Source organism: Rutilus rutilus (assembly GCF_951802725.1).
Source record: "Rutilus rutilus genome assembly, chromosome: 11".
Lineage (NCBI taxonomy): Eukaryota > Metazoa > Chordata > Actinopteri > Cypriniformes > Leuciscidae > Rutilus > Rutilus rutilus.
The window spans coordinates 26,258,624-26,285,771 of NC_140216.1; the positions used below are offsets into that span (position 1 = coordinate 26,258,624).

Sequence of the window (27,148 nt, forward strand, 5' to 3'; positions counted from 1 at the left end):
ACCCTGCCACTCCCGCACACCAGTGCGTAACCTCATACTATGAGAAAGGCTTTTACGGCCTCTTCTGCACAGCAGTGCATTATTTGTTACAACTAAGTTTTCTATACAGTATGTTGTTCCTTTCTACTGTATGTATATTTAAACATGTAACTTAATAAATAACTTTGCCTGCTTTAAAGGCTTTAAGAATCTTTCATTTTATCACTGATAATGTTGAAAAGCTAAAGTCAGTGATTATAACTTTCGTTATCTAAACATTCAGGTTAAATCCTACGTTTTCCTATCAGTTCTAAGAAAGACCTTTACCTTTAAAGAATAAGAGGTTAAAGAATAACAACAGCAACTTTAACTGAGCCAGATTAATTATATTGGAGTTTTAAATAAATAACTGAATTATGCACATCATACTTAAACTGCTTTTTGTTCCAGTTATTGGTTCAAAATAGCAGCGCAAGCTTCCAGCCTTACATATGCATCTTAACCGACACAACTAATGAAAATATGCATTTCAGTAAATTAGGCCCTGTTTACCCCTGGTATTAAGATCGCTTTGGTCGATCGGATCACAGGTGAACGACGCTAAATACAGGTGTAAATGGGGTTTTGAGCTTGTCCACTTTTGACCACTTCCAGAGGTTGTCGAAAACACATTCGACCAGATTGCTTGCGTAGTGTAAACGCTCATGTGGTCGAATGTGTTCGAACAGCCTCAAAAGACCTACTCCTACTCTCCGCCTACTGACCTAATGCGTTTGGCATGGTCTTGTGGCTATCAGAGCAAAACCGAAAGCTGCTGCCCTCCATATGTTTTTCCATCATCTCTGTACATATGTAAATTGCGCAAATTTATTTTGTCAATTAGATCTAAAGATCTGAAAAAACCCATACATTTACCCGCCCATAGACCATCCCCTCGAAGAAATCAGGACAGAAGTGTGCTGTGGCATTGTAGATGAATTAAATTGTAATGTGATGAATGACAACATGCAAATTTGCTGATATTGCAATGGCAACCTTTTATTTTAAAATATATACTGCATTACACTAAACAGAGTTAAATCTATCTTGTTAATTCATACTTTGCACGTGACGTCACAAGTACTGGCTGGCGGGCAAGAACGTCGTTCTCCAGCAACGAAACCCAGTAAACTAATCAAGGATCTTGCCAGGACATCGCCAGTTTTACTATACAAAAGTTGGTGTTTTGAGGTGTAAACGACATGCCAGATAGTTGTTGTGCGATTGGATGCACTAACCGCAGATGAGATAAGCAACCTTCACAGTATACACGTCTGTGCAGTGTGCAGTGATCATTCCATCACTCCATCAAAGGTAATTTCAACATTTGTTTGAATACAATGGGTGTATGATCATGTAATTAATCGTGTCTTTAAGTTACCCTGTAGTTTCGTCAATCAACACCACCAGCTGGTTCGGCGAGTCAGCTGTTTGTGTTATGAGTCTAAGCTAGGCTAACTGTACGTTCACACCGCCGCCGGCGAGAGCGGCAAAATTAATTGAAAATGAATTACTTCCGGCACTTTGACACTCTCGCCGGTGGCGGTGTGAACGCACAGTAACAGCTGTCGTCTTTTGCTAACAACAACAAAAGTGTGTGATAGGTTGTTTTGAGGTTTGTGATGTCTAAGGTTTTCAATGAGAACCAGAGATGACCCAACAGCAGAGCTAGATTATTTACGGAAGAATTATTACTGCTCGATTATCTAAAAAAACCTTGTCTGCTTTACACATTTTAGCTACCTTGGAGTTAATCCTAGTCCAAAGTTATGCAGCTAGCTCGCTAACAGACTTGATAGCTACTAGAAAGACCTGGAACTACAGGACTCTACGTTGAAAATACCCGTTTGTTGCCCGCCAGGTATCCATGGTAGTCACGTTACTGCAAAGTATGAACTAGCAGTAATTCACTGGGACACACAATTTCTGAGAATAACCCTTGTGCTGGTACTGAAGTAATGTTATCATGCAACTTTGTATGATTAGATTGTGAGGAGTGCATTTTGTACCTGTACTTGAGTAGTGTGTTCTGAGGGATTTGGTAGTTGGTCATGGGCTTTCTGAATGAGTAGATCTTCTGTAGGATGAATTCACGGATCTTTGAGACTGCCTATGAACAGAATCAAAACAGATACATTCAGCAACAGAAAACTGAATTACATTAATTTTGCATGTATCTCTTATATCAAGAATAGGTTATACCAGCCAATCTTTGATTTGCTCTCACTTTAATTTTGAGGCGATCAACGATGTCCTGTATATCAGAGCAGGCGAGGGTCTCTCTGAAGCTGAGCTCTTTAGCAAAGTTGATCTTGTTGTTAAGCTCGTGAAGCTGCTCCAAAAACTCCTGCTCTGTTACAGGACTGTCTAGAATCACACTGCAACACACATACAGTTCGTCAATCTGTGATTTAAGAAGGTAAAACAAAATCTCCCTGGAACAATACGCTCAATATAAATCCTTACGAAATCATGGTGCTGGGAACGACCAGTTCGTCAACCAGCTGGCTGAGCTGACTGCGGACAGCCTGACGGTTCTTCAGCCTCATGTTCATACTGACTGACTGGTGCTGCAGTGTCTGAATCTCACTGCTGATGGATGACAGGTCGCTCTGAAAACTGCTCAACATGCCTTCCATACGCTAGACAGAAAAGAAAGCAGATGCACAGTTCAGGTCAAATAGCACCACAGCTGAACACAGAAGAAAATGTAGGCAGCTTCAAATTCATCTGTCCAAATTACAGCTCTAAATGTGCAATACAAAAATGTACTATTAAAACTCACATGCACACACACTGTAATATTTCAAGCCCCATGTTCCTATTTTCTTAAGATATGCTGTATGACAATAAAATAAGAAAACTCTGCTAATAAACTGATTTCTAAAAAACATTTGGCCCCTAAATGCATCTGAGGTAATAGCATATAATGGCATTCTCCAGGACTTCTATTATGAGTAAATACAGTACATTAAAATATAAATACAAGTGATAAATAATAATATATTCCAAAAAATTACTCTTTAAACCATGCATTTTTTTTTCTTAATTATAGTTTGTATTATTTTAAACTTGAATGAGTTTCCTTGATTTTTGATTTTCCGCCAAGAGATTAAACGGTGATGTTTAGATTTTTGAATGGTAAAATATCTTTTCACAATATGAAATTGCAGGTCATAGTTTGCAAACCACAACAGCTAAAGTCCTACTGTCCACTAAATACACTCACCTCCAGTATTGAGTCACAGGCTGTGATCTGGTTGTGTAAAGAGGCAATATTCTGACTCTCTTTGATATCTACACAAGTGCTACTTGTTAAGGGTCCTTTATTAATATCCATAACTGTTTTAAAAAAGTCTTAATTACTGAACCATAAACCATGCTTCATGTTCATTGATCCAAGAGTATCAAAAAAACAAAAAAAAAACAAAAAATGGTTATACTTTATTTTAAGGTGACGTAGTTACATAGTACTTATGTAAGTACAGAGTAATATTAATTAACTACATGTACCTAATATAGAGTTACGGTTAGGGTTTGGTTTAGGGTTTTTACTTGGACCTATGCTTAATTTAATGTTATCACTATAGTAAGTACATGTAGAAACATGTAACTATGCCACCTTTAATTAAAGTGTTACCAAAAAAATATCTAAGCAAAATCATTACAGGTTATTGCATCAATATGAGAGTGAATCTCACAAAGTAAAGTTTTTTTTCTTTTGATTTCAAACTACTATAAAGCCATTAAAAACAGCAGTATGGATACAGTCTTTGATTGATGCTTGTTCAATTCGCTGCAGCTCGGTCTCCACCTGCTTGGAGTACTGCCGCAAATCCACACCCTGTTCCACAAAAAAACAAAAAAACATTTAACACGTAATGATGATCACACACACATCATCAGCTGAACTTTCACCATCTCACCGTCTTGAGCGCCTCTTTCACCAGATCATCCTCCAGATTAGCTTGAATGTGAACTAAAAAAGGACAAATGACAGAGACCTTATAAATGCATGATGAATTAAGTTTATTGGCACTTCCCTTACTTAAGTGATAAAAACTAAAACTAAACTCACGGTCCACCTCATCCAGAATGAACTCATCTGTGGTGATGTCCAGATCACCCAAATTTAGTGGAGGAACCACATCAAAGTCTGACTTCTGCCAACACATTACAAAGAGAGACAATCATCACTAAACAGTCAATCTTGCTGATCCAAGCATTAATGCAGATTCAAAAAGCCTTAAGAGGAGGCTTAACCTGAGAGGAGGAGAGCAATATTAACAGATCAAAACCCAAACAAATTGATCACTAAGTGTTCAACCCTGCTGCCGCTCTACTGAATATCATGAGCAGGGAGGGACTGGCTGTACGGAGCATCAAGGCTTTGAGATCAGTCACGTTATATAAAGAAATATGTTTTAAACAAATTAAAATTCAAATATGAGGCAGGCCCATTTGAGAAATGTGGAGGATAATTTTTCATATTTCCAAATAATTTATTCAAGTCCTACTGCTGTGGCCAATAGTATTGGCACTGACATAAATGTTTCTCAAAGTTTGCTGCTTCAGCATCTGTAGATCTTTTCCCACGTTTCTATGGTATACTTGAAAACAATGATAAGCATTTCATAAGTTTTAAAGGTTTTTTTGAAAAACAACAATCAATATGCAAAGTATCACTATTTACAGTGTTGTCCCTTTTTCTTCATAACAATTATATAAATTCGCTCTGGCATGCTGGATATAAGCTTCTGGGCAATATCCTGACTGATGGCGATCCATTCTTGCTCAGAGTTGATCACAAGTTGTGGGCTTCGGTTTGTCCACTTCGGTTTGTCCACTCACTCGCTTTTTGAGGATTGACCGCAGGTTTTCTATGGGATTAAGATCTGGGGAGTTGCCTGGTCATGGATCCAGTATTCCAATGTAATGTTCTCTGAGCCACTTCATTATCACACTTGCCTTGTGACATGGTGCTTTATTCATGGCAGTGGTTTTGGGCGGAATTATGAGACAGCCCACTCCCTTGGATGAAAAACAACCCCACATATGGATGGTCTTCACTGTTTGCACGACACAGTACTCATGGTAGCAGAGACATTTTCCAGTTGTCCCAAACAGTAAGAAACAGGTTACATCAGAGAAAATAACTTTACACCAGTCCTCTGCTGTTCAATTCCTGTACTTTCTGCAGAGTTTCAGTCTGTCCTTGATGTTTGTCTTCATTGCTTCCCTTCTTGACACTCTCTATTCTCTCAAACTTCTTAAATAAAATTTGTATTTGCATGCATATTTTGTAATAAATGTAAAATATATTGTTTACATAAATGTTTTGTGGCGGGGAGGAGCAAACGACAGACACAGTGGGAGTGCTGTCATGCCTCGGAGAGGCATTTATTTAACATAAAGAAACTGTCATAGCATAAAGAAAAATGTCCAAAAATGGGGAAATAAAGTGTTAAAACAAAAAGGGGATCTGGTGTCCTCGTTGTGCCAGGGAATCGTGAAGGATGGGTAGTGATCAGATGGGATGGGTCGTGATCAGATGGGATGGGTCCTAGTAAGGGGGCAGTGTCCGACGGTCGCACGCGCTTCTCTCTTTTTTCACAGTACGGATCCACTTGTCCGTGCGACACTTCTGTCGCGCCGCACTCCACTTTATTCCTATGGGTGACGTCAAGCGACTTTAACGCGCCCGCAAAGCATCCCGGGAAGGCGGCGCTGCATTTGAGATATGGTATTCCAACAGATATGGAAGTCTCTCGCAGGTTTTAAATACGCAACATTTCCCGCTCTGTCAAAACCATGCCCATAGCGGTAAACTAAGGAACGCCCATAAACGTACAAATGTGGGGAGACGTCGCAACACCACGCGACAGTCGTGTCGCAAAAGTGGATCTGTACCGTTATTCTGACGATACGGATCCACTTGTCCGTGCGACACTTCTGTCGCGCCGCACTCCACTTTATTCCTATGGGTGACGTCAAGCTACTTTAACGCGCCCGCAAAGCATCCCGGGAAGGCGGCGCTGCATTTGAAAAAATGCTGCGCGTCAAAAAGCTGGCCGATGCCCATCTTTATGCAAATGAATCCGTTGAACGCGACGCGACTATCCAATAGAAGTAGAGCACATGGAGACTGGGGGAATCATGAGCCGCTGGCTCAAAACCACGCCCATAGCGGTAATCTTGGGGAACGCTCATCAACGTACAAATGAAGGGAGGCGTCACGACACCACGCTTCAGTCGTGTAGCAAAAGTGGATCCGTACCGTGAAGCGAGAGGGGTGGCGCCTTTGGCATAGCGGCTTGTCCTAGGCCACGGCTTGTTTAGGCCACGACAACTGAGGGGAATGGTGGCCCGTCATCCTAGCCTGTCAGCGGCGTCACGCATGATTCTCCATTCTGGACAGCGGGTCCGGCGACTCACATCTTTGGCGGCGCGGGAATCCCTCCGCCCTCCCTTCCTGGACCCACGAGGACACCAGCGTGCATGCACGGGGAAAGAGACCGGTCTCCTGAGGAGAGGTGCGTTCAGCATTTAAAAGCGGCAGTGATGAGGCTTCATTATCTTCAGGTGTGCCTCATCACACGCCAATTCTCTATTGGACTCTACAAGGCTTCTGAAGGTGTCCTGTGGTCTATAGCACCAAGACGTTAGCAGGAGATGCTTCAAGTCCTATGGGTTTCAAGGTGGAGCCACAGTGGAACGAACTTGTTGGTCCAGCACATCTCACAGATGCTCAATAGGGGTTATGCGGAACGCCCAACGTTCGAACCGGAAAACAGGTATAAGCATTTCCGGTTTGCACTACCGTACGCATCTGCAGCGGTAGGTGATCTCTGAGGTAACTTATTTTTCACTTTTTTAGAATACAATTCTTATTTCTGTTTTAATTAAAATGTCACGAATGCTTAAGTATCAGGAAAAAAAAAAATCAAAAAAAATCAAATGCAGTCTTCATTTGATTGTTTTAATCGTCTGCAAGCAAATATAAAAGGTTAAACTACTGATAGCATACAAGTCTAAATTAACTTACTGATAGTTAGCTAACTCTACATCGGGTGCCATTAGCAAAAGCTACATATACTAACTTACATACCTTCATAATCATGAATAAATGAGGAGGCGTAAAACTTAAATCCTTTATCTAACGGAGTACTCGGGGCTCTGGAAGTCCGTTTGGCAATACGATGTACATCTGAAATGGAGAGAATGGGTAGCTCCTGTAAACACCGGCTATAAAAGGTCGCCATTCCTACGCTGTTTACCTCAGTAGCTGACGACCGGAAGTAGTTATATCTGTTTTGTAGAACCCGGAAGTATGTTGCGCATAACCCCTATTGGATTGAGATCTGGGGAATTTGCAGGTCAGGGCAACACATTGAACTCTTCATCGTGTTCCTCAAACCATATCTGAATATTATGTGCAGTGTGGCAGGGTGCATTATCCTGCTGAGAGAGGCCACTTCCACTGCTTCATTTGCAAGCAATCATTGCAGGTGCTTTCGACAATGGACAGGGGTATCATAGGCACTCTGATTGCTTGATGTGCAGCTACGCAGCCACATACATAACAGAGTGTGATGCACTGTATGTTGACACATTCATCCCATAACATCATTAAAATGTTGTGTGACTTGTGCCACAGTAAACCTTCTGTTGCATCAGACCAGACAGGATAACCTTTGTTGCCCTGTGCATCGATGAGCCTTGGGCACCCAACACCCTGTTGCCGGTTTGTGTGTTGTCCCTCCTTGGTAGCCTGGCAAGCCAGAACCACATCAAGATGTTGGGTCTGGGAACTCACCATTGGCAGGGCTCAATCCGAGGGGCGGGATAAACGACTGTCTTTCAAATTCCCTCTGCATGCAATAGGATAGCGCTACAACCAACCAGAGCGTTTTCCCACCAGCAGAGCTAGTTGATAGATTAAACGTTTGCCGTATCTGGTCGGCAAAACTACGGACACATCTTCCTTTTTTTAAGAATGACTTAAGTGCCGTTCTTTGTTCTTTTCTCAAAGAAAAGCTTAACTCCAAGTCTTCCAGAGTCGAGGCCAAAGCCGATTTGAAAGACCACTGTTCGCCAGCAACAGCAGCCATTCTTTGTTTTCAAGTAGCAGGGAATTCACGCGGAACCGTCGCAACTCTGTCGTCATTATGTTAAGCCCGCCCGCCGACTCTATACACGATGGCCTGACTAAAGTTTGTTTTTTTCCAGCTCGAAAGCCAACAGAGAGTTGCTAGACCACCCTGGCTGCAAAATTAAATTTGCTGCCACTAGGGTTCATCAAGATTTCTAGGCTACCTCCTTGGACCACTGTTGGTAAATTCTCACCACTGCTGACAGGAAGCAACCAACAAACCTTGTGTAACCCCTCTCACCGGGTCCTTCACACCCCGCTCCGTGCGGGTCTCGAACCCGGGTCTCCGGCATGAGAGTCAGGCGCTCTAACAAGGAGGCTAAAGACTGCAGCCCCTAGTGTCTGTCACTAGACCGCCTATTGAGATCAGAGGAGTGAGGTTTTACTCGCACAGCAACTACCAGCTGGCCTCCGTTACACTCGCTGTTTCAGAGATAGGCCTACTCTGACCCACAGTCGACTTGTCATAACAATTTGGCCTTGTCAAATAAATACTTATTTGTTTGCTTCCAAATTGCACGAGAGAAACACGGCTATGTAAGCGCAAGTTTTTAGGCTAGAGCTTAAATGATATTAAACTACTATAAATAATACTGAATGTAATGTATATTGCTAGTTTATTTGCTAGTCCTCATAATGCCTGACTTCACCAGTATATTTAAAGTGCATTATTTTACTTGATATGCAATTTTTTTTCATATTTCAAAAGAACTCAATCATGATACAAGCTGTACAAAAAGTGTTCAAAAATAAAAACAAAGTTACTTAAGTTTTGTCGACATGTTCAAAAAAAATGTAAAGGTAATTTATTGTTAAAGTCATATTTAAATATGAGGAACACAAATGCTACGAGTAGTGTAGAATTATAGGCTATAGTAGATAAACTACACATACCAAAGAAAAAAAGGCAATAATAAAAAATAAGACAATAATCAATGATAAATAACTTTAAAGAACAGTGCACAGAAGAATGACAGTATTTCCTGTTGTTATGTGTCATGCCAACTTGTTTCAATTTTAACATCTAATATTCGAGAGCGTTATGTCACGATTCACTGACTGCACTGTCACATGATCTACAGGATATGACATTGAAAATATTCAGATGTTGGCTGAAATAAAGACCTGCATAGGCCAATAACAGTCGCGATCAGTAAAACAACATTCAAAGGAATTATAATAAATATGATAGGTCTTTATATATATATATATATATATATATATTTTTTTTTTTTTTTTTTTAAACAGCATGCCATGTCTGTGTTATCTCTATCAGATTAAGCTCTGATGCTGTTTAACAGAACTACGCGCTTACGGGTAAACAGTGCAACATACGCAGTAAAAAATATCACGGATGCTGCTATAGTATATAAGAAAGTCATCACCTTATCCTGTAAAAACGCCATCGCACCGCTCATGGAATCAACGGGTGTGTTTATATGAACAGCTCCAGTGATCAGCGCCTCCGCCATGGCGTATGTAGTTCACAAAAACTACAGGTCCGTTCAGTATTTCAGTCCCTCCACTCATTAATTCCCCCAAAAATGACACATTGTAAAATCATAAGAAATCTATTTACAAAAGAGTAATTGCTCTTAAATAATTGCTAAAACATTAAAAACAGCAATAACTGCGTTTTATACGTTCAAACTTTATCGGTTTAAAGTATTGTTTTGTATAGCATCTGCCTCAACCTGCCCATCGGACATGTACACTGTGACGGAATCTGTTCCTGTCAAAGTTCGCGTGGCGAGTGGACAAATTATCGCGAGATCGTGACCACTTCCTCTTTGCGCGGAACCAGCGAACAAGATGGTGAGTGTGAAATTAAATCCTCAAGATTTTCTATGAAATCTAGTAACATCGTCCGTAATTCTGTGTTTATGTTAGTACTGATTCAACATTAAGTGTGTTGTATGCATGTAGAAAGTATATAAATTGATATTTTAGGCTTACAGTATAGAGTTAACGTTTAAGTGAGTTATGAAAGTAAGTCCGTGTTCAGTCCGCGCCGGTTTAAGTTTACAAAAGAAACTACCATGGTATTACCACAGTATTTTGAAGGTTCATGCAGAAATTGAACACTTTTAAATTTTGTTTGTGTTTATTTTAAATCAGAGAGATGCATGTTTCTATATTTCTAGTCAGTAAGCTAACGTTGCTGTACAGCAGCGTTACGCCGCTACACTAGCGTTCTAAACTGCAGTTACGTCTACTTGCGTCAAATTCATCAAATGTGACTTTTAAACTGTATTTGTCGCGCACGGTGACAATGTTTTCTCTTAGTCGCTCGTCATTCCAGAGAAGTTCCAGCACATCCTTCGTGTTCTCAACACGAACATTGACGGAAGACGCAAAATCGCATTTGCCATCACTGCCATCAAGGTGAGTGAATTGAACTTAAATAATTTCTCCCAATGCCAGTGAAGTTGTTGATGTTCTCAAGCCTCCGTGTTGTTCATTTACTCCATAGGGTGTTGGAAGGCGTTATGCCCATGTGGTCCTGAGGAAAGCTGACATTGATCTGAGCAAGCGGGCTGGAGAACTCACTGATGATGAGGTGAGTTTGTAGATTAGTGTTAAATGTTTCTTCCTTACTTTTTTAAATGTTTAAGTGAAGTTACAAAAACATATCAATCCATATATATATATACAGGGGTTAAAGTGGTCAATGATCAAATCATTCTAATCAAATTCAATGATTCTCATTATTCATCATATCAAAACTGAATATCACCGCCTGGCCCTGCCTTCACAAACACGCTTCCCGACGTTATGTTCTCACGGTTCTCCTGTCTGATTTTAGTGCATGTACACCGGTTCACGCCTCCCCTCCCCGCTGAATGCCAGCGGTTAGGCTACTAATGCGTGAATGCACTCGCGGTGGTTGAGCGCGGTAAAGTTAGTTTTAGGTCCGATATTCGCCGGACATTTGTTTTCCCTTGTAATATATTTTATTATTTATTATTATATTATATTTATACCCGAGAATGCTTTGACGCGTTTCCACAGCGCATGATGCTTAAGGGAACGTCTGCCAATTCCACCAACTGCGTTAAACGTAGACTATAAATTAAAATTACTTTTAATATTTAAAAACAGACGTTTTCAAATTCCAAAGCTTGTAGAAGGTTCCTATTGGCAATACTGACTTAGGCTACAGCTTTCCTGGTAGCCTTGCCCTTGAGTAAATTAACTTGTTTCAGAAAATGATTCATAAAACATATAAATATTAGTTGAGCCTGTTTACTTTCTTCACTGACACAGACGAAAATGAAAAGATTATCAGTCAAAGTTCAGCTTTAGGAGGGGAAGAAATAGGGCAGGATAAGGAGACTGAGAGAAAAAGAAAGATGAAGATGAGGAGAGAGCAGGTATTGACAAATAATCTAATGACCAAGTTTTAAGCTATTTCTTATCTTTTTTCTTTTTTTTTCTTTTCTTTTTTTTGGCCTTCAAAAGCCCTAAATTGCTATATGTTGGTCAGAGAAATCCAAATTTTCTCGGGGGAGCATACCCCCGAACCCCCCTAACTACTGCACATTTCAGTCAGTTTTGGACCTCACATTTTTATGTTTAAATTTACATTGTGAAAAACAAGGTTGTGTTCCATATTGTGGTGTTCAGCAATTTTAACATAGTGTCGTCATCATATCAGTGTAGATGTAGATGGACCAAAATAAAAACTCAATATGTTGTCCCACGGTGAGTCATTTTTCCCTGTTGCACCTACTCAAAATTTGAGGGTTCCCCCACCTGCCAAATCCCACTTTAACCACTCTATATAGATATAGATTTACCTTTTTTACCAACAACACAAAAATCGGCCATATGACTGTTACATTAATTGTTTACTGTTATTTTTATAGAAGTGGAATAATTATTAAAATTCTAAAACTAAAGCCTGTCAGAAGTTTTGGGGCATAGTCCTGCAGTGTGGCTTCTATGATGACCATCAAATCAAAAACCAATAGGAGCGCAGAACCTGGTGATGTAGTTGGTGCAAGAACAACTAACCACCACTTGCTCCACAATTTTTTTTTAAGCCATGATCAAAATCATGAGATTGTTTTTCTTTGCTAACCAACATAATATTTGGGACAGTTGACATTGCTTTGTTTGTGATGTATCCCAAACACGGTAAAAAAAAAAAAAAAAAATTATATTCATTAGGGGTGTAACGATACACAAAACTGACGGTTCGTACGTCCCACGGTTTTGACGTCTCGGTTCGGTTCATTTAGGTGGAGTGGGGGGGTTTAGAAAGCTAAAATTGCTTCTTTTTTTTTTTCTTTTTTTTTTAACAGTGCTTTAACAAATTGTGTCCTTGTCTTTAAATTAATTCAATTACAAGTAAATGTTTCGCAAGGATAAAAAAATGTATCTGCTAATGCTGTAAACTATATAGGAGCCCTTACTTGCACATTACTATAACATTAAAGCTTAACAACAGAGCCTAGACTTTTAGCCTAAATTCAGTTGCTATTTATTTTTAGATATAATAATAATAATAATAATAATAATAATAATAGTCAACACTCAAGTAACAAATTGTATGAAAACATGTAAACTGCACATAAGGTAGTTTTTACATTAACATTTTTACTCTAATTTATTATTGAAATATAATCATTTACACAGTTGCTGTCATTTTCATGACAGATATTTTAAACATACATTAAATAATCAAGATGTCATTAACAGGTTAAGTCAAATATAATATATAGGCTAATATAGTGCATTTATTTAGTGAAAGAGTTCATTTCCTTAGCAAACCAACAAGCTGTGGACACTGAATGACTTGCCTGAGGTAAATAAAGCTGTGTGAAAAACTAAGCGTTTTATTGACATATTTCTGCTGTTGAAACACTGACTGAGCGATTACACGAGTTATGATGCCTTTCAGTAAGTATACTGTATCTTTCAACATACCTTCAGGTGTCCATTCATGTTTATTCTGTAACTGAGGAAGAGAATTGCGTTTACTCGCGCTCCGCGCTGCCGCTTTAAATGAGAAGCCTAGTAGCCTACAGTGATCTGTCACGCCACATCAAAGAGCGCCAAACCGACATTTAATGTTTGAATTTCGTGATCAAATAGACAGAATTTGAAAGATTACACCTTGCTTATTATCGAATGTAACAAAACACTGAGCTTATTGCGATTAAATGTGGTTAATGGTGGTTAGGCAACAACGCTGTATTCGTTGTGTACACATAAGACATGAGGTCCAATGAGCCGGGACAGCAGGGGGCGGGCCGGGCGTGTTCGGTACGCCATGAGAGTATCGCGATTCGTATCGCGGGTGGTATATCGCGGTTTTTCGGTTCGAATATCGTTACACCCCTTATTACAACCCTATCTATATATATATATATATATATATATATATAATATATATTTTTTTATATATATTAGGGCTGTCAAAGTTAGCGCGTTAATAACGCGTTAACGCAAAATCATATTAACGGCACTATTTTTTTTTTATGCTCGATTAACGCAGCGCGTATTTTCTGTTTGACCCGTGGCCCAAAACCTAGTTGGAGAAATGGAGATACACAGTGTTGCCAACTTAACGACATTGCAGACCCATTTAGCGAAAATTATTATTATTTTTTTTTCTTCAACAAAGCGCCCAAACCTTATTTAGTTTCTGAGAATCTACCGGTACCGCCGGTACTGCTCTCCCAGCACGCGCGCGCGCCTCTCTCTCTCTCTCGCTCTCTCTCTCTGCGTCTCGCGCTGGAGAGAGGAGCACCGCTTTAATTCAGTTAAACACAGATATGATGTTGCTTCTCTAATTTTACATGCAAGTATAGCCGAAATCGCAAAACAGATATTGTGTTTATCTTATGTGTATTTGATTTCATCAGACGACGGCTCGATTATCAGGATTATTGTGCAGATTAACATCTTGGAAAGGAGAGCTGGTTATGTCTTAATGGGTCGCGTTTCAGTCACCATTTCATATTCATTCCGTTGTTTGACAACAGAAACAGTAAAATATACCAATGAAAACCGTTTTATTGAGAATTTAGCTTCATCAAAATGGGCACAGAGAGAGACAAACTATAGCCTAGTAATAAATGTACATTTAGCATTTTCAGAAGAGCTGCCCTGTCATGCAAAAATCTAAACATGTTTGTGTTAATTGCTCAGTGCAAAGAAAGAGAAGTAATGGGAACCTGGTATTTATTTGTTCTTTCTACATGTGTCTAATAGACATGAACAAGTTCTTTGAAAAACATCCGACCTTTGAAACATGTCTCGTCTTCATGCTCTATGTTGACTATGGTTTCAATAATAAACATACATTTGCATAAAGCATCCATATTTATCCATGCCCACGTTGATTAGAGTATTACTAACTTGAAAAGTATTAATTTAAGGTACATTTAGAACAAATAAAAAAATGTGCGATTAATCACAAGTTAACTCATGACAATCATGTGATTAATCGATTAAAATTTTTAATCGATTGACAGCCCTAATATATATATATATATATATATATATATATATATATATATATATATATATAAATAAATAAATAAATAAATAAATAAATAAATAGATAGATAGTCAAGACAATGGATATGGATAAGAAGCTATAAAACCAATGATAAACTTCATTTTAGCTGGGAAAAAACTGAAGCTTAAAAGGAATGACTGTAAAATGATTGCCAATGACGTGTTGCCTATCAGTGTCGTCAAAGGTGATGGTTTTCGAGAGTTGATTAATTTAATTCAGTCTGAATACAACATTCCACCAAGAGGCACAGCTGTTTAGAAAATAATTGTGAAAAAAGTGCTGAAGGTGCTGCTGAGATCAGTTGAAAAGATTGCCCTCACAACTGATTGCTGCATTAATGCACAGGCTAAGCCCAGGGCCCCGGTGATGCTGGAAAAACTGTTGACTTTTAAAATTACGCTTTATGGCTTTGCTGTGAATGCATGTTTAAAATCCTGCTCGAAGTGTCAAGACGGGCCGCTTCTAGCAACTCGCATAAGAATTGCACATCGGATGTGTGTGTCGCTTTCAGTTAAAGACAGCAGTCCAAAACCGAACAAAAGGAAAAAGAAAGCGCAGTCTATAGGGGCTTTTGAACTTTGTTGAAAGGTTTTGATCCACTTCAAATGTTGACTACTGTAGTTCGGACTGTGTGCCAATATGTAGTCCATGCAGTGATATTTGTGTATTTTTTAGGGGTGTAACGATTCATCAACTACATTGATGTATCGATTTATATTCCTACGATCCAACTGCATCGATCTGTGCTCGGCAAGTTGGCCTTCCGGATGACATATATCGATCTAATATCGTTTTAAAAGGTAATGAATCGATTGTATCGATACTAGTAAATAGCGCATTGGATTAAAGCACGTTAGACTTTATATGGATGTTTTTTCTTTGCACTTTTAATGATAAAGGCGTTAAACGTTACTCGATTCAGTCCTATCTATGACGTCGTCGCCATGCGTGACGCGCCAGCACCAGCAGCAGTGCAAAGACAACATGCAGCTCAAAGTCTGTCACCTCAGAAAAACGGACTTTCCTGTCCTCTCAGCCGCTATACTGCAGTAGCGCGCACTCTTCAATTGCACGCGCAAATGCGGCGGAGCGCGCTGTATCACTTCACTAAAGTGCAAAAGACATACGAGAATGCAACGTCGTAAATTAGTAAGTTAAAAAATAAAAGTAAAATACCAATAAATTACGTTATTAGTACGTCATGTGTGTTGCTATTTATCAGGAGCAGTTTCCATGTTTCCTTACCAGTTCTTCTAAGTATTGTGTATCACCATGGTAGCCTAATTGTTGTTGTTTCCATAACAAAATGCCACTTACTGGTTATTTTGTATATTTTTATATGACTGTGGTGGCTCATACCAAGATTGTATTAACAAAAACTAGTTTGGGACTGCTATTTAATAGCTTAACCTCGAAGTGCCTACTGTTTATCTGTATTTGTCATATTCTTACAAAAATTTTTTTTTTGTATGTTAAGTAAAGGGGGACAGAACTTGTCAACAATTTTTGTGTAAACAAATGTATTATAATAGGTCTATATAATTCCTAAAAAGGTGGGTCGCGGCTTGATGACCATGGGGAAATGTGGGTCCCATGGCCAAACTATTCAAAACATCATTCAATGTTGTGATAATCGTGATTAAAAATCACAATTACAATTTCAAGGGAATAATCGACAATTATCATTTTTGTCATAATCGTTCAGTCCTACTTATTAAAATAAAATGTGAATGCATTTGACATTAATTGTTGTTTACTTGTTTATATCCATAATTAATTGATACCTGATTCCCTTAAAATTTTTGGCTAAAAAGTCACTGAATTGTTTCGGATCATATCGTTCTAAATGAACCAATATCGTCCTTGAATCGTATCGACAACCATGAATCTCGAATCGAATCGTTGTTAAAACGAATCGTTACACCCCTAGTATTTTTTTAAATGACAGACCTATAGGTTTGAATGTTTTGTTCATGGCATTTATTCTTGTAAAATAAAAGACTGTTAACTTCTGCTTTGTGATTTAAAAAGATTGAGTGAATGTACATAATAGTTCTGGTGGCCCCTCAAGAGGTAAAGCCCAGGGGCCTCTGATAGTCTTAATGTGACCCTGAGTGCAAGGGAAAGCTACATAATCATCACATGCTATTACATAGACATGGAATGGCACATGAAGTCAGTGGTCTTTCTTACAGAGAGCTTGTCATAGAAACAAACCTCAGACAGAATTCTATAGAAGCTCAAGTTATGGGATATCACAATGGAAGTTATAGCCTGTTCACGCAAAATTTGTCACTGAATTACCATTTTAGTAGAAAATTAAATAAATTGATGTCAAAATATGAATGTATTAAGAACTGCCAAAGATGATTGATAAAATAGGTAGGCTAGCTGTTTATTTCAAAACATTTCACTTGAAAAACAATTCGAATATATATATATATATATATATATAATTATTTTTTTTTTTGTCTGGTGAAAGAAATGCATAAATAAAGAAAAAATACATCCATGACATTTAAGATTTTGGCTATTTACTGAGTAATCCACTATTTTGTAGAGGGTGGTCAAAATTAAAATTTTCACATGAGATTTGGAGCCAAATTCCAGGGGGGTAATATCAGGTGAAAATTGTCGTTTTGACCCCCTAAACAAAATAGTGGATTCCTCAGTCAATATACATTCACAACATTTAATATTTAAGCTTTTATCACTATATTTGTCTGTCTTCAGGAAAATATTAACAAAATCAAAAATTTGTGCCGGGGGAGTGTCCGAAATTTTATTTACAGTTTTTTTACAGTCGTTAGGACACATTTATCAATACTTAGGTCACTTTTTCAAAACTCTTCACACAGTGAGCACAACAGAAGTATATGTGGGCTAAATTGTGGATCATTTATCATTGCTTTGGCACAAAATGCATTCAGTGACTACATCTTTCAAATTACATTAACTTTTCTCACTTCGACACAACCGCCAAAACTCTGTGTACCTACAGGCCAATTTGCACATGCTTACATACTGTTTTCAAAACTGTTAAACTTATGTTCAAAACAATAACATAATACAAAACTTAAGACAGCAATTTGCTCCATTTCTACAGTAATATTTTAATGAAATATATTTTAAATCTTCAAATTAAATGCTATAAAAACAATTGGACCAACCACAGCTGATTCTCATTGTAGATGAACGTCTACACAGGTGTTACTCTTTCAATTTCATTACAAAAGGAGACAACTGCTGAATTGTTTTGTATTGTGATGTAAACATGGACCCAGCCAGAAATAGAGAAGTGGCTGAAAGAGGAAGAAGAGTGGCTGGGAGGGGGCCACTGTCACTGAGTGGTTTGCAGCCCATCCCAGAATGGTGTCACTTTTCCTCCCACCTTACTCTCCATTCCTCAACCCCATAGAGGAATTATTTTCCTCATGGAGGTGGAAGGTTTATGATCACCATCCACATGATCAAATGTCCCTCCTGGACGCAATGAATGCTGGATGCCTGGACATATCAGCAGAAGATTGCCAGGGATGGATCAGGCATGCCAGAAGATAATTTCCTAGGTGTATTGCCCTAGATGACATAAGATGTGATGTGGATGAGAACCTGTGGCCAAATGGAGAAGATCGAGTAGATTAGCATTACTATTGTATCTGTATCAGTGGATGGTGTGTATACTAGGGTTGGGCGAAGTGTATACAACTTCTTGTATTTTGGAATTACTCACTGCAAAAAATAAATAATAAATAAATAAAAGACATAAAATATATTGAAGCATTCTGCATCATGTCTGATTCATTCCAGTAACATATATTGCAGTGAATTATAAACCGAGATGTGTCCTTGTTTTACACAAGAAAACATTGTATAATGCTACATGTTGTTAGTGTTTTTTAGGTCATTGTTTTGTGGGTGACAAAGTGTGTTTGTTGGCTGTCAACCTTTGCTAGTGTTCAAGTCAAGTCAAGTATATTTGTATAGCGCTTTTCACAATACAGATTGTATCAAAGCAGCCTCACAGTATTAAATTAAAATAATACAACAAGGTTTGTTTCTAGTGGAATTTATTGATTGATAAAATCAAATTAAATATCCCCAGAATATCCCCAACTGAGCAAGCCAAAGGCAACAGTGGCAAGGAACCGAAAAACTCCATCAAGTGACCTAATTTTAGTGTTGTGGAAGAATGTGTTGATTTTGAGGCATGTATGAAGTGATTTGGTAGTTTTAGTGCATTTTGAATGTGAAATGAACTGCTGTGCCGAGCTGAAAGTTGGTTAGGAGAACTGTGTGAAGAGTTTTGAAAAATTTACTTAAGTGTTGATAAATGTGTCCTAGCGACTGTAAAAAAAACTGTAACACGGAATGACCTAAATGTGTAAAATTCACTTTAAGCATAGGGATGCACCGCATCTGACTGCAAATAACATGATTGTAACAAAACCTATTTGCTCTATTTGTTGAACAGGTTGAAAGGGTGGTGACCATTATGCAGAATCCTCGCCAGTACAAAATCCCTGACTGGTTCCTGAACAGACAGAAGGACATTAAAGATGGAAAATACAGTCAGGTATGATTGGAGTGCCTTTTTTGTGCTTTTGGGTGTGATAAAGGTGTGTATCAGTGCATATCTGACTGCAAAATTAGATATTTCGTGCCCTCCAGAGTTTGGAGTTCAAGTCTTCAAGAGACTGGCAGAACATTTTAATAATTCATTAATAAACCAGTGTTATCTTAGTCTATTGGCTGCAAAGACGTTGATGCAGGCTTGTAATCTCCAGTATAATGGATGTTATACTGCACCTTTGCACCATGACCTCAAGCCAAACACCCCAGAAGCTTTTTTTCCCTTGGTCGAACATTATTTAAAGGTGCTCTAAGCGATCCCGGGAGAAGTTACTTCTTGTTGACATTCGAATTGTTGTCAAACAAAACGGAAGCTAGCTAGACCCTCCCTCCTCCTCATCCCGTCTCCTCCCCTCCCCTCCCTTCCGACATAAAGGAAAGTCAAAGTAGTCACTACAAACAAAGTTAAGTTTTACTGATACTTAATTCAATGTGTAATGTCGCCAAGTTAGATAAATGCTTTTATATATTGCAGAACAGAATGCAGAAAAAGAGAAACATTATCTTAAAATCGTTTCACCACCTGAGGTTATAACTAGCTCCCATACAAGGACGCAATAATAGCAAGATAACGTTAGCTTCGCGTTTCCCAGTGTCGAGTGAGCATAAACAACGGCGGCGGCGTAAACAAATTTAGTCAAAGTTGTCAATAGCCTATAAATGAACATTCAAACACGTCAAACAGTGGATGAAAACAATCGTTCACACAAATTGTCGCCCTACTGTGAATTTGCTTGATCATTTACAATAGAGATTGATCGCTGCTAGAAACAACATACATGTTGTATTCACCAAAGTTAACGCTGACTGCATAGTTCTAGCTAATTACAGACTTGTGTTGGTTTGGCGAACATGAACGTCAGTTTAGAAAGAAAAATGGATTTACCTGTTCTGCAAAAACAGAGCAACTATGTCGGATTGGAAGCCGTTCTGCCGGCGGAGTTCTCGCCACCTTTCGAAGGTTTTTCCGATGTAAATTCGGGACTTCACGCGTTCCTTATCCTTGTCCCTTATCCTTGTCCCTCTTTGCAATTTGTTCATCGGAACGTCGTCTCTTTGGTCGTGTGTCGGCCATAATTCAAATTTCCCTCTTCATGCTTCTCTGTTCTCTCTCCTCCACACCCCCTTCACGTGCACGCGCACTAACCCTCCAAACCCCACCCTCCAATACTTCTTGTCGGTTATTGGCTGGAACACTGTTTATTATGTTTCGTGGTGCGGGTGAGCCCAGTTTGTTTTTGTTGCCGTTTGTGGAGCCTGTGGTGTCCAGAGAGACCGCGTTTTTTTACAGTGTGTTCAGGGGACAAGGCAGCTAGCGGATAGTGAGGAGATGTTTTCTGTATGTGACAAAAAATGTTTTGGCCTAAAAAACGCGTCGCATCACTTAGAGCACCTTTAAGTTAGAGCTTATTTAAAGATATCAGCCGAATGGCTTAGTGCAGGCGCTTATGGATCCAAGGATGTATCTCAAATTAGCCTACCCCACTAATAATGGCCAGAATGGTACCAAACTTCTACAGTAGTACAAATAGGTTCTGTGCTCATAAAACGAGGCATTGGAAAGTTTGTAAGTACATCAGGAGTTTATTTAAATAACACTTGCCTGATGGCTCATGCTACTGCTAACCCGGACGTCGAGGTCACTTCCATGATTTGGGGAAAACGTGTAAAAGTCCTGGCAGAAAGCGATGCATAAGGATGTAGTATAACAACGCCAAGTTCCAGGAATGCACTAATATTTTGTTGGTAGTACCAGTAACAATTATTAGTTAACACTAAGTTGTCTACACTTCGGAAAAAAATACATTTCTATGGAGTGTTAAATTCACTGGCTTTTCCCTTACACTTGTGAGTTTTGTAAATGACTTTTACGGGCTTTAAGTTAAATGTAACGTAAGCGCTGTACTAATTTAGCTTCCACACTCTGCATGAACATTTGGATATGCGCCTAACAATAGTGCACATTTATCAGTCCCACCAGGATTTTGTGATAAATCAAAAAAAAAAAAAAATTTGGTGGTGGAATATATATATATATATATATATATATATATATATATATATATATATATATATATATATATATATAAATTCCACCACCACATTTTTTTTTTTTTTTTTGTGATTTATCACAAAATCCTGGTGGGACTGATAAATGTGCACTATTGTTAGGCGCATATCCAAATGTTCATGCAGAGTGTGGAAGCTAAATTAGTTTAATAAATTAGCTAAATTATATTAATATATATATTTTTATGTATGTATATATATATATATATATATATATATATATATATATATATATATATATATATATATATATATATATATATATATATATATATATATATATATATATAAAATAAAATAAAACTGGAGGGACTGATTTATATTGGAAAATGTTAGAGACTAGCAATGTAAAAGTGGCTAACGTTAGGCTAACATGTTTCAAATGATAAGCCATGTTTTAAGATCAATGAATGGTTGAAGGATTTCCCTGCCAGACATGCTGTCACATGCACATGGACCGATTGATCGTAAGGATCGGGTGCGTTTCCAAAATCCAGCTATGATCGCAAGTTCTGTCGTTACCAAAACAATTCAACAGAACTCGCGACCATAGATGGCTAATGATGCTTTTGGGAAGTGCCCCCTGTCCGATGCGACTGCCACTTCTTGTAGAGAATTTATTTATTTTTTCTTCATGCAACAAACTAAAGCCTTTTCTGGTTGACTAACGTTAAGTAAACTATTAGAGGGCAGCCCTACTAATAATCATCACAATTAGGGCTGTCACTAGATTATTTTGGTAATCGGTTAATTATTTTGATGATTAATCGGGTAATCATATTTTTGTGTGGTAATAAAAATAGACCCCAAGCAAGTAATTATATGGTTTTACCCTAATAATATATATAATTTGTATAACAAATGCCTGCAGAGGGCGCCAGGGTGATTGTTTTTGTTACACATACATGATCAGGTACTTGTTTAATATTGGCCAAACAACATTTTTCCAATTTTCACTTTCTTTAACATTTGCCCACTTCACAATTGAAATGCTCCAGCCACTGTAATTGCTTGAACAGGAATATGTGGACATCAAAACAAAACTCAAGAGCAAGGGTTTAAACTTTTATTTTGAAATCGCGATTAACAAATTGCATATAGAAACATATTGGTGTAGGTTTACAAATGATTTGTAACAAATCTGATGAAATGGTGCACATTGCGTTCCGAGACGCACTCCACACATGTAAATTACTATGAACGGAGCAGAGGCGCACGTAACCTACACGCATGTAAATAAAGTGTGTATATATATATATACATACATACATACATACATACACTCTCATCTAAAGGATTATTAGGAACACCTGTTCAATTTCTCATTAATGCAATTATCTAATCAACCAATCACATGGCAGTTGCTTCAATGCATTTAGGGGTGTGGTCCTGGTCAAGACAATCTCCTGAACTCCAAACTGAATGTCAGAATGGGAAAGAAAGGTGATTTAAGCAATTTTGAGGGTGGCATGGTTGTTGGTGCCAGACGGGCAGGTCTGAGTATTTCACAATCTGCTCAGTTACTGGGATTTTCATGCACAACCATTTCTAGGGTTTACAAAGAATGGTGTGAAAAGGGAAAAACATCCAGTATGCGGCAGTCCTGTGGGCGAAAATGCCTTGTTGATGCTAGAGGTCAGAGGAGAATGGGCCGACTGATTCAAGCTGATAGAAGAGCAACTTTGACTGAAATAGCCACTCGTTACAACCGAGGTATGCAACAAAGCGTTTGTGAAGCCACAACACGCACAACCTTGAGGCGGATGGGCTACAACAGCAGAAGACCCCACCGGGTACCACTCATCTCCACTACAAATAGGAAAAAGAGGCTACAATTTGCACGAGCTCAACAAAATTGGACAGTTGAAGACTGGAAAAATGTTGCCTGGTCTGATGAGTCTCGATTTCTGTTGAGACATTCAGATGGTAGAGTCAGAATTTGGCGTAAACAGAATGAGAACATGGATCCCATCATGCCTTGTTACCACTGTGCAGGCTGGTGGTGGTGGTGTAATGGTGTGGGGGATGTTTTCTTGGCACACTTTAGGTCCCTTAGTGCCAATTGGGCATCATTTAAATGCCACGGCCTACCTGAGCATTGTTTCTGACCATGTCCATCCCTTTATGACCACCATGTACCCATCCTCTGATGGCTACTTCCAGCAGGATAATGCACCATGTCACAAAGCTCGAATCATTTCAAATTGGTTTCTTGAACATGACAATGAGTTCACTGTACTAAAATGGCCCCCACAGTCACCAGATCTCAACCCAATAGAGCATCTTTGGGATGTGGTGGAACGGGAGCTTCGTGCCCTGGATGTGCATCCCACAAATCTCCATCAACTGCAAGATGCTATCCTATCAATATGGGCCAACATTTCTAAAGAATGCTTTCAGCACCTTGTTGAATCAATGCCACGTAGAATTAAGGCATTTCTGAAGGCGAAAGGGGGTCAAACACAGTATTAGTATGGTGTTCCTAATAATCCTTTAAGTGTGTGTGTGTATGTATATGTTAATGTATATATATGTGTGTGTGTGTGTGTGTATATATATATGTGTATATATATATATATATATATATATATATATATATATATATATATATGAAAATAAAATACACACACACACACACACACACACTTCAAGTGGATCAAAAAAGTTGTCCTAAGACAAGTATTGTATAAGTATACAACGGGTATTGTTCAAAATTCATGTATCCCTCTGATGAAAGATTATGATCCACTTCAAATGTTGACTACTGTATATTAAATTAGCAGCGCATTTATTAATTTAACTGAATCGCAGCCTTTGTGAATTCACTATAGCACTATGCTATATTGTGTTTTTTAAATGATTTCAATTAGGGCTGGGCGATTAAATAGATTTTGATAACTCGAATGTGTAGTTTACGTCGACTTGTTTGAATGAAAATCAGTTTTCTTTAACATCCGCCAACACTCCCCTCTGGGTTCCCGTAGTTCCGAACGGGCTCAGTGTTTGCCATAGAGATACAAAAACATGGCAGATGAACAAGACCACGGCAGCACTAGCACACCCGCCAAAAACATTTACAAAGTGAATCCACAGGGATTCTTTTTTTTTTTTTTTTTAGGCCATATCGCCCAGTCCTAATTTCAATACATTGTGCGGCCTTAGAAAACAGTCTAATAATGCGGTTCATGGATTCTCGTCCGTGGAATGTGACACTTCAGGTATTCTGAAAATGATGTTAATGTTGTGGTTTTCCCAAGGTTCTTGCTAACGGTCTGGACAACAAACTCCGAGAAGATCTGGAGAGGCTGAAGAAGATCAGGGCTCACCGTGGTCTCCGTCACTTCTGGGGGTGAGTTTCACTGAAAATATTTGCCTGCAGTACAGTGAAATAACTAATTGATGTCATTGATTTTAGGAAAATTAAGAACTAATGAGGAAATTATTTGTGATCAGTGATGCAGTAACTTGTATACATGCAACACTTGTTACAATAGCTGTGATTACGTTGGAAACTGATGCAATCAGGTCCAGTGATGTTTGGCACAGGGTGCTTTTTTAAATTACTTTTAATAATTATCTGTAGAGGTCATGATATCTTTAATGGTTAACGCAAATATTACAGATGCACCGATTGATCGGCTGGTGACCGGAATTGGCCGATTTTCACGTGATCGGCCATGGCCGGCGACCGGCCGGTCAGTCTGACATATGCCGATTTTATGCCGGTCAAATACACTCGGGCGCCGCATTAACCTTTTGAGCGGTACGGTCTCATATATGGGATTTTTATTTCTGTGCCCCTGAGAATACGGTGCTGTTTAGTGACGTCGCATAACTGCCAGATTCAAACTGTGCTTTCGCGCGTTGGCTGGCGCTGAGCCAGAGTCGGACGCGTTGAGCGATGTCATATATCACAACTAAGCAGTGTTTTCAACCTTATAATGTTTATTTTAGGTTTCAGATATTTAAATACACAAGCACGAGTAAAACAATACATTTGGAGTTTGTAAAATACACACTGATGTCTGTGGAAGCAGCAATAACAATCTATTCAAATATATTCTGTTATTCATATCAGACAAACATAGTGGAAGTAACTATAAAGTTTACTCTATTCTTCTCAGTTCACCGGCCACTTTCTTGCATTTATTTCGGGAGAAACTGATGAATTCACGTGCTGTAAATCCGACTGACAGGACAACATTGCTGCGCCCATCTCATGTTATAGATCAAGATTATTTATAAAGGTTTTTAAACGACCAAACACACTCACTCACACGTATTTGAGAATCGGAATATCAGATAGGCTAGTTGATGACATGGTAAGCAAGTTTGTGAATATTTTGAATAAAAAAGGAAAAGCGAAATAAAAGCGACACATCTGTCATACAGTATTATTGTGGCTGTGGTGTATCGAGTGACGCATCGCCATGGAAACATTAAAGGGAACGTTCGCCTTGAAAAAACGCAAGTCAGTTCGAATATTTTAAACTTGCGCGTGAAAGGGTTAAAGAAAAGATAGAAAATAAATATTTGTGTGTGCTGTAAAATGGTTAGAAAAAAATTAAATCGGAATCGGCTAAAATCGGTATCGGCAGGTCAAACTCAATGAAAAATCGGAATCGGCCTAGAAAATTGTAATCGGTGCATCTCTAGCAAATATAAGTTTCAAAATCCTTATGACCAATCATTTAATGCGATATAATTGTTTTACTTACTGACTATCTTTTTTTTTTCTTTAGTTTGCGTGTGCGTGGTCAGCACACCAAGACTACTGGTCGTCGCGGTCGTACTGTGGGCGTGTCCAAGAAGAAGTAAACTCAAAATAAAACTGAACTGTTCAGCCATTTGGTGTCTTGGTCTCCATTGCTCTCAACCAAATTTGTGATCCTAACTTGTCATAAGTTAGGAAAAAAAGAACTAACAATGTTTTACCCCCAATCCCCTCAGTAAGGAGGGAGTGAATTTATGGATTCTGCAGAATCCATGTCCCTGGAATATTAGTACAGCTACGATCTGTTAATTCTCAATTAGAAAAAAAAAAATGAAACAAAGGCAGGTAGGTAGGTTTTTTCCCAAATTTGTTTAAACTGTCTTTATATACCAATACATAATTAAAATGCAAGTACTGTGAAAAGGAGAGTATAAAAACCGAGCGTCTAGTCCTCTCAGGGCTGCATGGTGGCATTTTTCAAGGCAAGGGTAAAATGTTCAATAAACCAATTATAAAATAGCAATGAAAATAACATCTCATTTTAGCCACTACATCAATGTATCCCATGAATTCTGATTATGTTCCCATAACTCAAAGTAGCATGAAGGGATAGAATGTAAATAGATCTCTGTCAGTTGTTCCTAACCAGGGGCCTGTTCTTCGTGCGTTTCTTAACCCTCAGAGAGTCTTCGGTCACTTCTGACCGAATAATTTTCTGTTTTGAATTTTTAAAAATCACAGCTTCATCGGAAGGTTATGATACTTGGTGACTTTTATGGCATTAGGTATGTGAATACAAAAAAAATTTGAGGTCATGATCCGAGCATGCTAAGTGGTCGTAAAAAAAATAGTCACACTCAGTGTCTTCGGTCAAAAATGACCGACCCATAGGAAATGAATGGGAAATTTACAAAAACACAAAAATTATCTGAATTTTTGTCTGTACAATCTACAAATCGGCCACGATTCTAAAAAAAAGTACACCGCAGTAAAGGGGTGACACTGTACAATATCAAGAGTGCAAAAAATT

At 38.5% G+C, this 27,148-nt stretch overlaps 2 protein-coding genes across 2 annotated transcripts in view; one reads left to right on the forward strand and one right to left on the reverse strand.

The window, feature by feature from the left end:
* The window catches only part of vps52 (VPS52 subunit of GARP complex), a 34,951-nt gene extending 25,255 nt beyond the window's left edge, over positions 1 to 9,696 (reverse strand). The window contains exons 1-8 of the mRNA XM_084422710.1: positions 9,556 to 9,696; positions 4,097 to 4,181; positions 3,945 to 3,997; positions 3,787 to 3,862; positions 3,248 to 3,315; positions 2,485 to 2,660; positions 2,246 to 2,396; positions 2,028 to 2,128 (exon numbers count right to left, since the gene is read on the reverse strand). Coding sequence (XP_084278836.1) covers positions 2,028 to 2,128; positions 2,246 to 2,396; positions 2,485 to 2,660; positions 3,248 to 3,315; positions 3,787 to 3,862; positions 3,945 to 3,997; positions 4,097 to 4,181; positions 9,556 to 9,642 — 797 coding nt within the window. The 5' untranslated portion in view covers positions 9,643 to 9,696. The remainder of the gene's footprint in view (positions 1 to 2,027; positions 2,129 to 2,245; positions 2,397 to 2,484; positions 2,661 to 3,247; positions 3,316 to 3,786; positions 3,863 to 3,944; positions 3,998 to 4,096; positions 4,182 to 9,555) is intronic.
* Positions 9,697 to 9,877: 181 nt separating this feature from the next.
* Positions 9,878 to 26,251, forward strand: rps18 (ribosomal protein S18). The gene is made up of 6 exons (XM_084422714.1): positions 9,878 to 9,985; positions 10,457 to 10,555; positions 10,644 to 10,730; positions 19,177 to 19,278; positions 24,662 to 24,753; positions 26,147 to 26,251. Exons 1-6 carry the CDS (start codon positions 9,983 to 9,985, stop codon positions 26,220 to 26,222), a joined length of 459 nt encoding a protein of 152 aa, XP_084278840.1. The 5' UTR covers positions 9,878 to 9,982; the 3' UTR covers positions 26,223 to 26,251.
* Positions 26,252 to 27,148: the final 897 nt, after the last annotated feature.

What these genes read in the sequence shown, in the direction of transcription:
- rps18 (XM_084422714.1), top strand. An exon ending in GAGAACTCACTGATGATGAG is followed by an intron (nt 10,731 to 19,176) that starts GTGAGTTTGTAG and finishes TTTGTTGAACAG; the next exon opens with GTTGAAAGGGTGGTGACCAT. An exon ending in AAGATGGAAAATACAGTCAG is followed by an intron (nt 19,279 to 24,661) that starts GTATGATTGGAG and finishes GGTTTTCCCAAG; the next exon opens with GTTCTTGCTAACGGTCTGGA.